At 35.5% G+C, this 12,099-nt stretch overlaps 1 protein-coding gene across 2 annotated transcripts in view; it reads left to right on the top strand.

Moving 5' to 3' along the window:
• LOC110111178 (probable isoaspartyl peptidase/L-asparaginase 3) overlaps window positions 1-9,156 on the top strand; it is a 25,218-nt gene extending 16,062 nt beyond the window's left edge. For both annotated transcript variants that reach the window (XM_020842937.2, XM_020842938.2), the window contains one exon: window positions 8,781-9,156. In XM_020842937.2, coding sequence (XP_020698596.2) covers window positions 8,781-9,000 — 220 coding nt within the window. In that variant the 3' untranslated portion in view covers window positions 9,001-9,156. The remainder of the gene's footprint in view (window positions 1-8,780) is intronic.
• The last annotated feature ends 2,943 nt before the right edge of the window (window positions 9,157-12,099 follow it).

Here is a 12,099-nt window from a genome sequence, read left to right as displayed (position 1 = left end):
ATTCAGATTTTTGGTTGTGTAGGGAAGTGTTTGTGGAGAAGATACATTTAGGTATGTAAACTTAACTAATTGTAGAAAGATTTGCTAAGATTTAAATATGATTAATGTGATAAGTGTGCAATCTATTTTATAAAACAGAGAACAATAGGGTTTCAAAGGGTTTGGAAGAAGGATCTAAAAGAAGAATAGAGATACAGTTGGAGAAAAGGAATCTGGAAAGAAAGGTAATGATAGCGATTCATTATCTTTTCTAGAATATAAAATCAGTAAAGTTTATAGTAATGTATTATAATTCTTATATCTAGATGTATCAGACTTATAATGCAGAGAGGAGAATCTGAATTTGTTTATCAAAGGAGAAAGTTACAAGGTGTAGGTTTGGAAGAGACCACTCATCAAGAAGGTAAGTTATGTAAATCCTAACTTATAAATGTAAGAGTTAATATTCCTAGATAAATTTATGATATCTCTTGACTTAATTGAGTTGATGAATGCAATATGAAGATATAAAAATGCAAGTGATTAGATTCCATGATTTCATGTATCATTGAAATGTAACATAAGATTTATGTTGATTCTTGTAATGTTTTCTAGTTGTTTATAAATTAAAAAGGGCCCAATTAATGTCATGTTGCCTACACATTATTGCATGCAAATGATAAGAGACACATTCTTATATAACTTGGTCATGACCAGTTCAGTATGAAGTATGAATAAGTGATGAGTACTGAATATTCATTTCAAGGTAAAGTTTGGCTAAAGATTTATGTATGACTTACCAATGCAGATGGGACAAAAGGGTTTCCATATATTAAACTGTTTGGTAAGTGGGGCAAAAGGGACCCCAAAGAAATGGAAACTGCATTTAGCAGGTGGGGCAAATGGGACCCCAAAGAGGCAAAAGGGACCTCTATGTGATTCAATGGCGATAATGCCAGGTTTACCTGGGCTCCATTGAATATGTTATGAATGATAAGCCAAAATTTATATGACTCTAATGAATATTCAGTATAGATTCAAGAAATAAAGGTTAATGTCAAAGTAGATCTTATTTAAATTCTCATGCAAATTTTAAATGTTATTTCTAGTTGCATAACTTATGGGGCCTTATAGCTCACCAGTATTTTATTGCTGGCTGTTGTTACAGGTAAAGGAAAACAAAAAGTGGGATAAGACTAGTTTGCAAGTATTTACATTTATGTTAATGTTTATTTTATGTTTGAGATCTACTCTTGAGGTTAGTTTGTAGTTTAAAGGTTGTATTACTTTGAAATGGTTTGGAATTCGTTAGTGGCTCTGTACTAAGTCTTTGATGAAATTTGGGAATTTTTAGATGCTTCCTTTGTTGTACTAAATGAGGTTTATATGATTTTTATTTAAAATCTGGAATGATGAACATAAATGAGTGGTAAAGAAAATGGAATTGTTATGTTTATTCTTGTTACACTCTCCCTTACTGTTAAGGGGTATTGTGGAGTGTTACAGACTTATTCATGTATAACTTTATCTCATCCCTTACAGTATCAAGAACTTTGGAGCATGGAGCAATATTCTTATGAGAATTTGAAAGGTATTCCTTCATCCTAGTCACACCACCTTTCACAATTTTATCATAGTAATTGTATTTTAGATAGACATATGTTTTATCACTTCTTCCTACATCCACATGAGTGCTATGTTTCCATGCTGGATCTTTTCTATGATCTGATGCAGCTTTATCCTTATTTTTGAGCATCCTGTATGAAAAAAATAGGAAGTAAACCCTAACTCCAACCACGAATAAGAAGAGCTTAAAGCGGTAGGTCGGAGGAGATAACAGCCTCAGACAGAAGCGGCCGGACGGAGAAGACAGCAGCCCAACTTGCATTAGAAGAAACCTCCAAGCAAAAGGCGAAGAGCAGCTCTCGTTGCTTCAACACTTATTCCCTGGTAATGGTTCAAGTCGTATGTGCTGCGTTCTTATGAATATGTCGAGCTGTCGATGAAGCAGAACATTGCGTACACTATGCGTATGTTTTGCATATGTAATGCGTACTCACTACGTATACCATACGCATAACATATGCATACCATACGTATAACATACGCAAAACTAATAGAATTATGAGTTCATAACAGTTATAGTTTTTATCTTAGCTTGCACTTTTTCAAGCTTTCATAACATAAAAATTCTCTTCTCAGAATTCAGACTCAGAATACCTTTGTAATTTCCTATTTCATTTGCATAATCAGGAATTTATTGAGTGTCATCGACTGGTATTTGTTCATTTGGATTTATGTATGGAATTAGTTGCATTTCGGTTGTGATTGACTCATTTTGGGGGATTGACTCATTTATGGATGAGATTGGTTTATTGTGGCTGAGGGGAGGGATATTTGATTTATGTTTCTTATTGGAAGATGAAGAGTAGCTAACATATCGTTTCTGAGGAAATATTTTGCTTTGATCAATGTGATTATTGAGCTTGACCACAATAACTTCAACTTTTTCAGCTAGATATTCAAATTTTCTGCTCAGCCTATCTTCAAATTCAAGAAAGAGTTTTGTGTAGGTTTCTTGGCAGGATTTGATTATTCTTTCTTGGAGAGATTCCATTGCTTCAGTAGAAAAACTAAAGTGTGGTTGCTGAGGAGATTGGTGGGGGTCTTGCTGAGGAGGTGGGGTATGATGAGGAGATTAGGGGGGGGGGGTTTGATGGGTGGATATTTTATGAGGGGAATCAGGGGATGGAGGGCTGTCTGTTTGATATTTCTTGACGTTAATCAGATCAATTTCAGTCTGGGAAACTCTCTGGAGGACATTAAAAATCTGACTTTTCCTTAGATTAACAAATAAATTTGTGATCACCTCTGTAGTATATATAATATCATCGGCCCATCGTAGAAAATGGGACCTTTTGTCAGCATACATAGGAGCATGAAAATAAGTATGCTTCAGGAATCAAATCTGCATAAGATGAAAGAAAATTTAAGCAAATGAATTATAAAAATTAAATAAAATTTTGAATGAATTCAACACTAGCACTTAGCACTCACAATTAACAGATGTACAAAATTAACCGTTGATGTAACATGTTGGCTTCTTATTTGAAATCTTGGAAGAGGCCTCATTAAACTCTCTAACTAAAAATTCCCTAATCGAACCAGCCCAGTTTATTGACAAAAAATCATCTGGATTATTTGCTATTTTTTGAAGCAACCGAGGAGTTTTAAAGTTGTTAAGTTGAAAAAGTAAATTTGAACATAAATATATGATAAACGTTCTTAACATAATATCGGGTTGAGGAGAGAGTTTGCTTATTCAAATTCAGCATGTCTGCCTTAATTTCCAATGATGTAATTGAAGTTTGTGCTAAGGAATGCTAGGATATTTCTTCTCTTTTATTTGACAGACCAGTAAGAAGGGCCACTTCATTAGCAGTGAAAGGAATGGACTGACCTTTTAGAGTAAAGCATTGCTTTGAAATGTTCCACCTTGAGATCAGCTCATAAATAAGAGGGGCATTTTACTCAAACCCAGGAAATTGCAAAAATTGTATGATCTTTAAACATTTCAATGTGTTCATGACTTCAGGAGAAATTTGCTTAGCAAAATTATCACAGATTACTCGAAAAGTCGAAACATAGCATCGATAGGTAATTAGACGAACATATATATGAAAAAAATAAAAACATATAAAATAAGTATAAAAGATACGCACAAAAAACGCACAACATACCCATAAAGTACGCACAACATAAGCAAAGATCACGCACAACATACGCACAGAGTACTCAAATTATACGCACAAGAATGCATAGTATTCGCACAACATACGCATAGAGTACTCAGTGCTTATGCCAGCATACGCACATCCTACGTGCAAAATTGGCACAAACTGCTCTATTTTAAAAGTTTAGGGTTTAATTGTTAAAAACGTCCAACCCGGATTTTCCGGGTCGGGTCCGGGTCGGGTTGTCGTGTCGTGTCAAATATTGACACCCCTAATTGGAGGTATAGCGTACTATGCTCAAATAGTTCATATCAAGATTTGCTTAAAGGCATAGAGCCTAGCCGATTCAATTGTCTAGGGGAAACCCAGATGAGAGTGCTCTAAAACATATGGTGGAAGTTGTGCACCACATGGAACCTTTTCATAAAGCTTGAATTTTCAGATCTACTTTTTGCCGTTAAGGTTATCAATCACATAGTGGAGGGTAATTTTTCATATCCATTGGTTGTCTCAAGTAAGGAGCACCAACTTAACATAAGTTTGTTCATTTCAAAATATTTTCTTAAGCATGGGGTAAAGTGGTGTTCACTTTGGTGAGCATAAGATTCACATCGGAAAATGAGTTGCAATATTGGAGCTATTGAGCCTTGTAACTTTGAATGTAGAGTGGCCCAAGGATTAGGGCTTGTAGCTCTTAATGTTAGTGAAGCCTAGTAATATAGACTGTACCATCAATGCAAGGAAAGTTTGTTAAATATGAATTTTAACCTTGTGAAGTGCGCATGGCTTGCATCGATCTAATTGATCATGTGGGGCTTATGACCTCAAGGCGAGGAAGGTCTAAAAGGTGTTTGTGTTTAAGTTTTGGATGTTGTGTATGTCTAATCCACAAGCTTGATGGCTGGGGCTTATTGCGTTAATATTAGGGATCCCAAAATGTTGGGAATACCTAGCTTTTGTGCAAGGGAAACCCAAGTACAGCTCTTATTGCTATTATTGAGGAAGCCCAAAAATGGAACTTACAACATCTAGATTAGAGAGTGGATTAGTGATTGGTCTTACATCCTTGCCATAAAGATAAAGCGGCCTTGATAACACATTTATTTATGCTTGCCATTATAGAACACGTGTTAATATCCATCTGTGATGTTGAAGAGTTTGACAAAGCCCGAAAATTGATTTAATAGATCCGAGGGCATTTCATGCCAATAGATGTTCCAAATTTGGCTAGTAGGGCCATTTATGTTTTACCACTCTAGTAGGATACTAGGTAAGCAATGTTATTTGATTCTTTCTTTTAAAAGTTTGACTGAGGTGGCCAAGTCATGTTGCTAAATATAATAATTTCCAAATTATGAAATATTTTATAAACAAGTGATAGTTGCATTCTTTCCATAAATAGAGTATGATTTTGTATTTTTATATGTTTGCACTTTGATAACCTCCTTATTTGATGATGACTCTACTTACAGGGTATATCAAAAAATGTTGTCGTATTGAAAAATTTATCTTATTCCATCACTTCTCAAGGAGCTCTATCCTCAGAGTTTAAAATCATTGTGGTAGATTAACAAAAATAGAAGGAATATATTCAAAGCTAAGGAAACATATAAACACAATAAAGTTGTTGAATGAAAATTGAGATAAGTACCATTGGAATCGACATTTATCCCAAGCAATGTTTCAGAATGGGGATCCTGAGGAAATATATAGAGAGATTTCACCTAGATTGAAAAATTAGAGAAACACTAATAAAGTATGTAAACTTTGAAAAGCTCTATATGGTCTCTAACAATCCCCTTGTGCATGGTTTTACATATACTCCAAATCTATTGAAAAGTGTCGGCAAACTCGATATAAAGCTAATCACACTCTTTATCAAGTGTTCACCTAATAGAAAATATAGGCTATTCTGACCATGGTTGTAGATGATATTATAGTAACATGCGACTTCGAGGAAGAGCTAGCTACATTAAAGGGTAACTATTTTATGTTCCAACAAACTTTGAAACTACATATATCCTCATTAAGGTTTTACCGATAATGAGTTTTGATGATCTAATTAGCAAGTTGGGCATGGTCAACATGTGCAACTCATCTTAAGGGTGTGTTGAAATAATTCATGGACACCATCTTTTAATCTATGATCATGAAACAAAATGTGGATAACAGCTTTTCATCTATCAGATATCTCAAGTTGAAGATACAAATTGATCCACAAATGGCTGTACTATTGTATTTTCACCAGATATTTAAGTTCTATATATTCTAGAACTGCTTTCTATTTTCTCTCTAACAATATAGGTTGAGTTTATCTACCATATCCACGTGACTATGTGATCATCTTCCATGTTACTGATCAACAAAGTTATATGGTGCATGGCAATGGCTTAATCTAAAGCCTCCAAATGCTCTTTCTTATATTCATAGTGCACATGCTAGTAATCCAAAAGATACCCTTTTAAGAATTCTTCCACTATTTCTTCCATGGACACCAGATTACGCTTAAGGTCTCTTGTGTGAACGAAAGCCTCCAAATGTAATAATCCCTTCCATTGGAAGAATTATCGCCACCACTAAGGATAGTTACTGCCGTGCAGTACATAAATCAAGACTTTTTTGAATTATTTCTAGCATATTTTTACATTTGTTTAGGGGTTCTTTGATTGATAGAATTTTGAATGTAAAGAAATGCAAGGGTTTTGAAAATTCAAGCCATTTGGATGATTGCATTTCAAATGCAAAGTATTTTGGGAGTGCATATGAAAATTACTCTCAAGTTTATTTTGAGTATATTTGAAATTCATCTTGTTTGAGTGAATTCCTAGTACAACTTTGGTAAAAGTGATGCGGGTTGGTCACTGCCTCTTCTAGCCAACTGTTGGCACCACTGCGGATTGCCGCTGGCTACCCACTGATTGATCCATTGCTGTTGTGCTTGCCGTTTGCCACCCGTCACTGTTGCCGACAGGTGCTCGTCATCTCTGCCTCAACTGCCACCCATCGTTGACTTACTTCTTTAGTCGCCATCGATGTTAGCTATCGTTGTTGTCTATTGTTGCCCACCGGGCTTGGCATCGATCACATCTGATTAATTATTGTTCCAAAAGTATTACTATTTTACTTCGCACTCTTCTAATGAAAGAAAAAAGTAAAATCTTGCATTTGTAGCAATCAAACAAATCAAAAGTATTTTACAATATACTATTTTTATTTTACACTATTTTTTTGTACTATGCATTTCTTTTTCATCAAATGAAACTCCCCTTAGTGTCATGTATATAAATAAATAAAATTATTCTTTTAGTTATGTCTATTCTATTAATAAATTTGATGTCTTCATTGGGATTTATCTAGTTTTAACTTTTAACTTACATAAAAACTATTCATTTACTCCTTTTCCTGCTAAATTCGCACTTCTCCTTCCTTTCTATGTCTCGCTCCTTCAAGTTGCAAGGCCAAAAAGCTCTGAAGCTGGCCCTCTTCATGATCCCCTCATACTTGATTTATTTATCCGTATTCTCTCTTTTGTTTCTCTCTGTTTCTTTTCAATTAAGGATTGAATTACCGTAGAAAACAGCCATTCCAAAAAAAATGAGACCACCATCAGTGATCCATCAACTTTTATTCATTTGCCAGCATAGAAGAAAGAAATTCAAAGCATGACTGTATCCATTTCTTTCATAGTAAGAAGACAATGACGATCATAATTTCTTGTCTAGATTTAGGCTTCGTTTGGGATGGCTTTCTTACTGCTTCTTAAAGAAGCTTTTTAGTTCAAAAATTAAAATTTGAATACCATAAAACTGCTTTAAGAAGCCGTAAGAAAGCCATCCCAAATGAAGCCTTAGAAGTTGCATAATTTATTGTATATATTTTTTTTTCTTTATCACCAAAAACTTACAGTATTGAAACATGCATATTTCGCCAAAGGCTTTTTACCAAACCTCCTAATATATGCACCCAATGTACCTTTTTACAATCACTGCTTCTGCCTTTCTGGCAGTTAAGGTACTGCTGTTTTAGTTTTTTATTAATAAAAATATTATAGGCCCCAAATAGTTCTACATATAAGCATAATGTTGTAATTTTAAAGAACATCACGAACTGCTACATATTATTGTAGATTTTAATAGAGAAAATTTTGTCAGATATCCTGCTACAAACTATCTCAGGATGAGTTTCGTAGTACTTAAATTTATGTTGAGATTTTTGAAGTTCAGAATATCATATTTGATATTTATTTCAGTGCTAAACTGCTAATCCAATGATTTTGAAGCCTATTCTGATGTATTTTATGCCAGTGGTGTCAATTTCGGGTCAGGGTCAGGGTCAGGTTCGGGTCAATCCCGGAATTGACCCGACACTATTCGGATCAACTCTAACCGGACTCATTTTTGCATACGGGTCAATTTTTGGGACCCGAACTCGACCCGCTTCGAATTCTGGTCAATCCAACTCGACACGGATTTAGGGATTTGGCTGAAGAAGTGTGCGAAGATAGCAACCTCCGATCGTTGACCGGCCTGCGAACGGCTGAGGTAGCGACGACGGACCGTTGTCGCGGTGAGGCGGCAACCCTATGAGCGGGAAACGGATGTCGTCCGCCGGATGCGAGAGGTCTCGCAGCCAGACTGCTTGACGCTGAATTGTGGATGGATGCAACGGCTGATGCGGAAACGACTACTTGACATGACGTCGCGACGGTTGGATGGACCGTGGACGTGACTGAACGGACAAAGAGCAGGAAACGGATTGTCCCGGTCAAATTGGGTTGATTTCGGATCTTCGGGTCAACCCGAACCCAACCCGTTTTAGCAAACGGGTCGAAATCTCTAACCCGAACCCGACCCGGTTTGGGTTCAAGTTGACCCGAACCCGAAATTTCCGTGTCGGGTCCAATATTGACACCAATATTTTATTCCATGATATTTCAATATAATATTTTTCTTTCTTCAAAGAATGTAGCATTTTATTTTCTTATTCTTTAATAAATGTTTACATGATTTCGGCATGCTGTCACTGAATTCTATTTTACTAACTTTCTTCATCTTAATCTGACTTCAGTTACCAAGTAGTAGAAAGCATGAGACAGGGGATGGAGCCTAAGATCGCAGCAGCTGATGCTATCTCTCGAATCGCTCGCAAGTTTCCAGATTTCGTTGGAGCTATCTTTGCCCTTAACAAGAATGGTGTGCATGCTGGGGCTTGCCATGGATGGACATTTCAATACTCTGTAAGAACACCCACCATGGAAGATGTTGAAGTCTTCACTGTGGTACCCTGAAACGGGAAACAAGTTAGGTCAGTTAGAGTAAATTTTTAATCAGAATATATTTTAAATTTACTTTGATACAAACATTTTCCCCCTCTAACATCATTGGTTTTCTAACTTTGATGCTGCTTTCTTGGTTAGAATTTCATGAAGTTCTAGTTTTGTTTATTTTAAAACTTTGTATATTAGGGCAAATTATCAGGTGCGGACAACGGACTGAGAGAATCGTCCGATTTTCTCTCTGTCTATAGTAAAAGTGCAGTTATTATAGCAGCTGCGCTTTGACTACGTTTTTATTGTAGATAGAGAGAAAACAGGACGGTTCTCTCCGTCCGATATTCGCACCTAATAATTTCAAGTATATTAGGGTTGCAGATGAATCATTATATTTGACAAGTTACTCGTTGCTTGATTCTGTTAGAGCTGATGCAATTAAGTAATGAAACAAATTAAAGCACTTATGTAAATATTTTATTGGTAAATGAACATGTTTAAATAATTTAGTAGTTGATTTGCTTATGACCATGATAATATCATTTATAGCTTTTGAATAAAGTTGTTAATAAGCTAATTAAGGTTTGTTAATATGCTTATTTAAAATTGGTATATAAATTTACTCAATATGTGATTACACGAGGTTTATTTATTTCTATTAGATTAATTTTGTTTACAAATATAAGCTATTTGTTTATGCTCGTTAAAATGTTTATTTTTTTTTAGTAGTCATTTAATTAAAGTTACATTTTAAAGCTCTCAGTATTGTCCGGGCAAAGCTAATGTTGTAGCTGATGCATTGAGCAGAAAAACCCAAACTCTGTTGAATATGTTAACTAATGAAGAAAGATTGATTAAAGAAATGGAAGCCTTAGAAATAGAAGTCAGAATGCAAAGAGATCAAAATACACTAAGCATTAATCAGATGACAGTTCAACTGTCATTGGAGGAAAGAATTAAGGAAGCTCAGAAGAAAAGCAATGAATATCAGAAGTTTTTGGATCAAGTGCAAGAAAAATTAAAGAAGAAATTCAGTATTGATGAACAAGGAACAATCAGGTATAATATGCGGTTGTGGTTACCAAAGGAGTCAGATTTGATTCAAGACATCTTGTTTGAAGCACATAATACCAGTTACTCCATTCACCCTGGAAGCACAAAGATGTATAAGGATTTGAAAACTTCATTTTGGTGGCCAGGAATGAAAAGAGATGTGGCAAATTATGTGGCTAAATGTGAGAAATGTCAAGTTGTTAAAGCTGAGTATCAGAAACCCAATGGGATGTTACAATCTCTACCAATTCCAGAATGGAAATGGGAGGAAATAACTATGAATTTTATTACAGGATTTCCCAGGTCAAGACAAGGACATGATAGCATATGGGTAGTAGTTGACAGACTCACCAGGTCAGCCCATTTTCTACCTATCCGTCAAAATGATTCAGTGGAGAAATTGGCCAAATTATTCGTGAAGGAAATTATCAGATTACATGGAATTCCTAAGGCTATTGTATTAGATAGAGATGGGCGTTTCACATCTAAGTTATGGAAGAGTACACATGAAAGTTTCGGCACAAAATTGAAATTCAGTACTGCATTTCATCCACAGTCAGATGGTCAATCAGAAAGGCTGATTCAAGTGTTGGAAGATTTATTAAGATTATGTATATTGGATTTTGGAGGTCACTGGGAAGATCATGTTCCATTGATCGAGTTCACTTATAATAATAGCTACCAGTCCAGCATCAAAATGGCTCCATATGAAGCTTTATATGGCAGAAGATGCATAACTCCCTTGAGTTGGTTTGAAGTTGGTGAAAGACAATTGTTGGGTTCACAGTTAGTGGATCAAGCTACTGAAAAAGTAAGACTGATCAGAGACAGATTAAAAGCAGCTCAAGACCGCCAACAAAAATATTATGATCCCAAGCATAAAATGATAGAATTTGATGTGGGAGATTTTGTATTCTTGAAGGTGAGGCCAATGAAAGGTATTTCTAGATTTGGTCAAAGTGGAAAACTCAGTCCTAGATTTATTGGTCCATTTGAAATTATTGAAAGAGTGGGGCAAGTAGCTTACAAGTTGGCTCTACCTTCAGATATGTCCGAGATACATAATTTTTTTCATGTATCAATGCTCAGAAAGTGGGTTACAGATGAGGATCAAAGTGTTCTTAAGAAAGATATTAAACTTCAGAAAGATTTGACATATGTTGAAGAACCTGAAATGATATTGGATAGAGATGTTCGTAAACTGAGAACCAGAATGATTCCTTTCGTAAAGGTGAAATGGAAACATAGATCAATAAAGCATGCTACTTGGGAAAGGGAAGCAGAATTGAAACAGAGGTTTCCTCACTTATTTGAAGAAGCATGAAATGTCGAATTTCGGGGACGAAATTTTTATTAAGGAGGGAAGATTTGTAATATCCTAATTAAGGTAAGTAATCCGTCAATTCAAATTAAAGTTTTCTTGTATTATCAGTAGTAATATTACTGAAAAAAAATTAAATAATGATAATGTTAAGGAATATTATTGTTAAGAAATATTATTTTGAATGTATTTGGATAGATGCTTGTTTATAGTGAAAGGATGTGAGAGAGAGTAGCTCTTATCCTCTTATTCACTGATCTTTATCCGATCAGTTTCCCGCAAGCCAAGCAAAAAGAAAGTTAGTTCACGGTTCAGTGAAGAGAAAGGAAATTCATAAGAGGCTTTTGGATGTAAGCAGTTAGAAGTGGGACCCACTTTCTATTGGCTTTATCTGCATTCCCGTGGAGAACCTTTGGAATATTTTTGGAAAGGAATTCAGTGCAGTGAAGTTATTTCACAAGCAATTCTGAAAATCTCTATTTCCACCATTGGCTGTGTAGAGAAACTGAAGGCATTTCAGCAGAAGACTTTTCCCGGGACTGTAGCATTAGGCGGAGAACTGCTTGGCGGAGAGAGATGCCATCTGCGAACTGTAACAATTCGCAAGTCACGGGATATATAGACAGAAGTTTGCCTATCAACAGTGAGAGTATAACCAATTCTCCTGTCAGCAAAAAGCACAGAAACGATAGTAGAGTACAAGTAACATGAAATTTCTGCATTAGTCATCTAGAATTCAGCAA

The sequence above is a fragment of the Dendrobium catenatum genome, unplaced genomic scaffold, assembly GCF_001605985.2.
Source record: "Dendrobium catenatum unplaced genomic scaffold, ASM160598v2 fragScaff_scaffold_1557, whole genome shotgun sequence".
Taxonomy (NCBI): domain Eukaryota; kingdom Viridiplantae; phylum Streptophyta; class Magnoliopsida; order Asparagales; family Orchidaceae; genus Dendrobium; species Dendrobium catenatum.
Note: the sequence above shows the minus strand (reverse complement) of the source record. Positions and strands in the feature narration are given on the sequence as shown.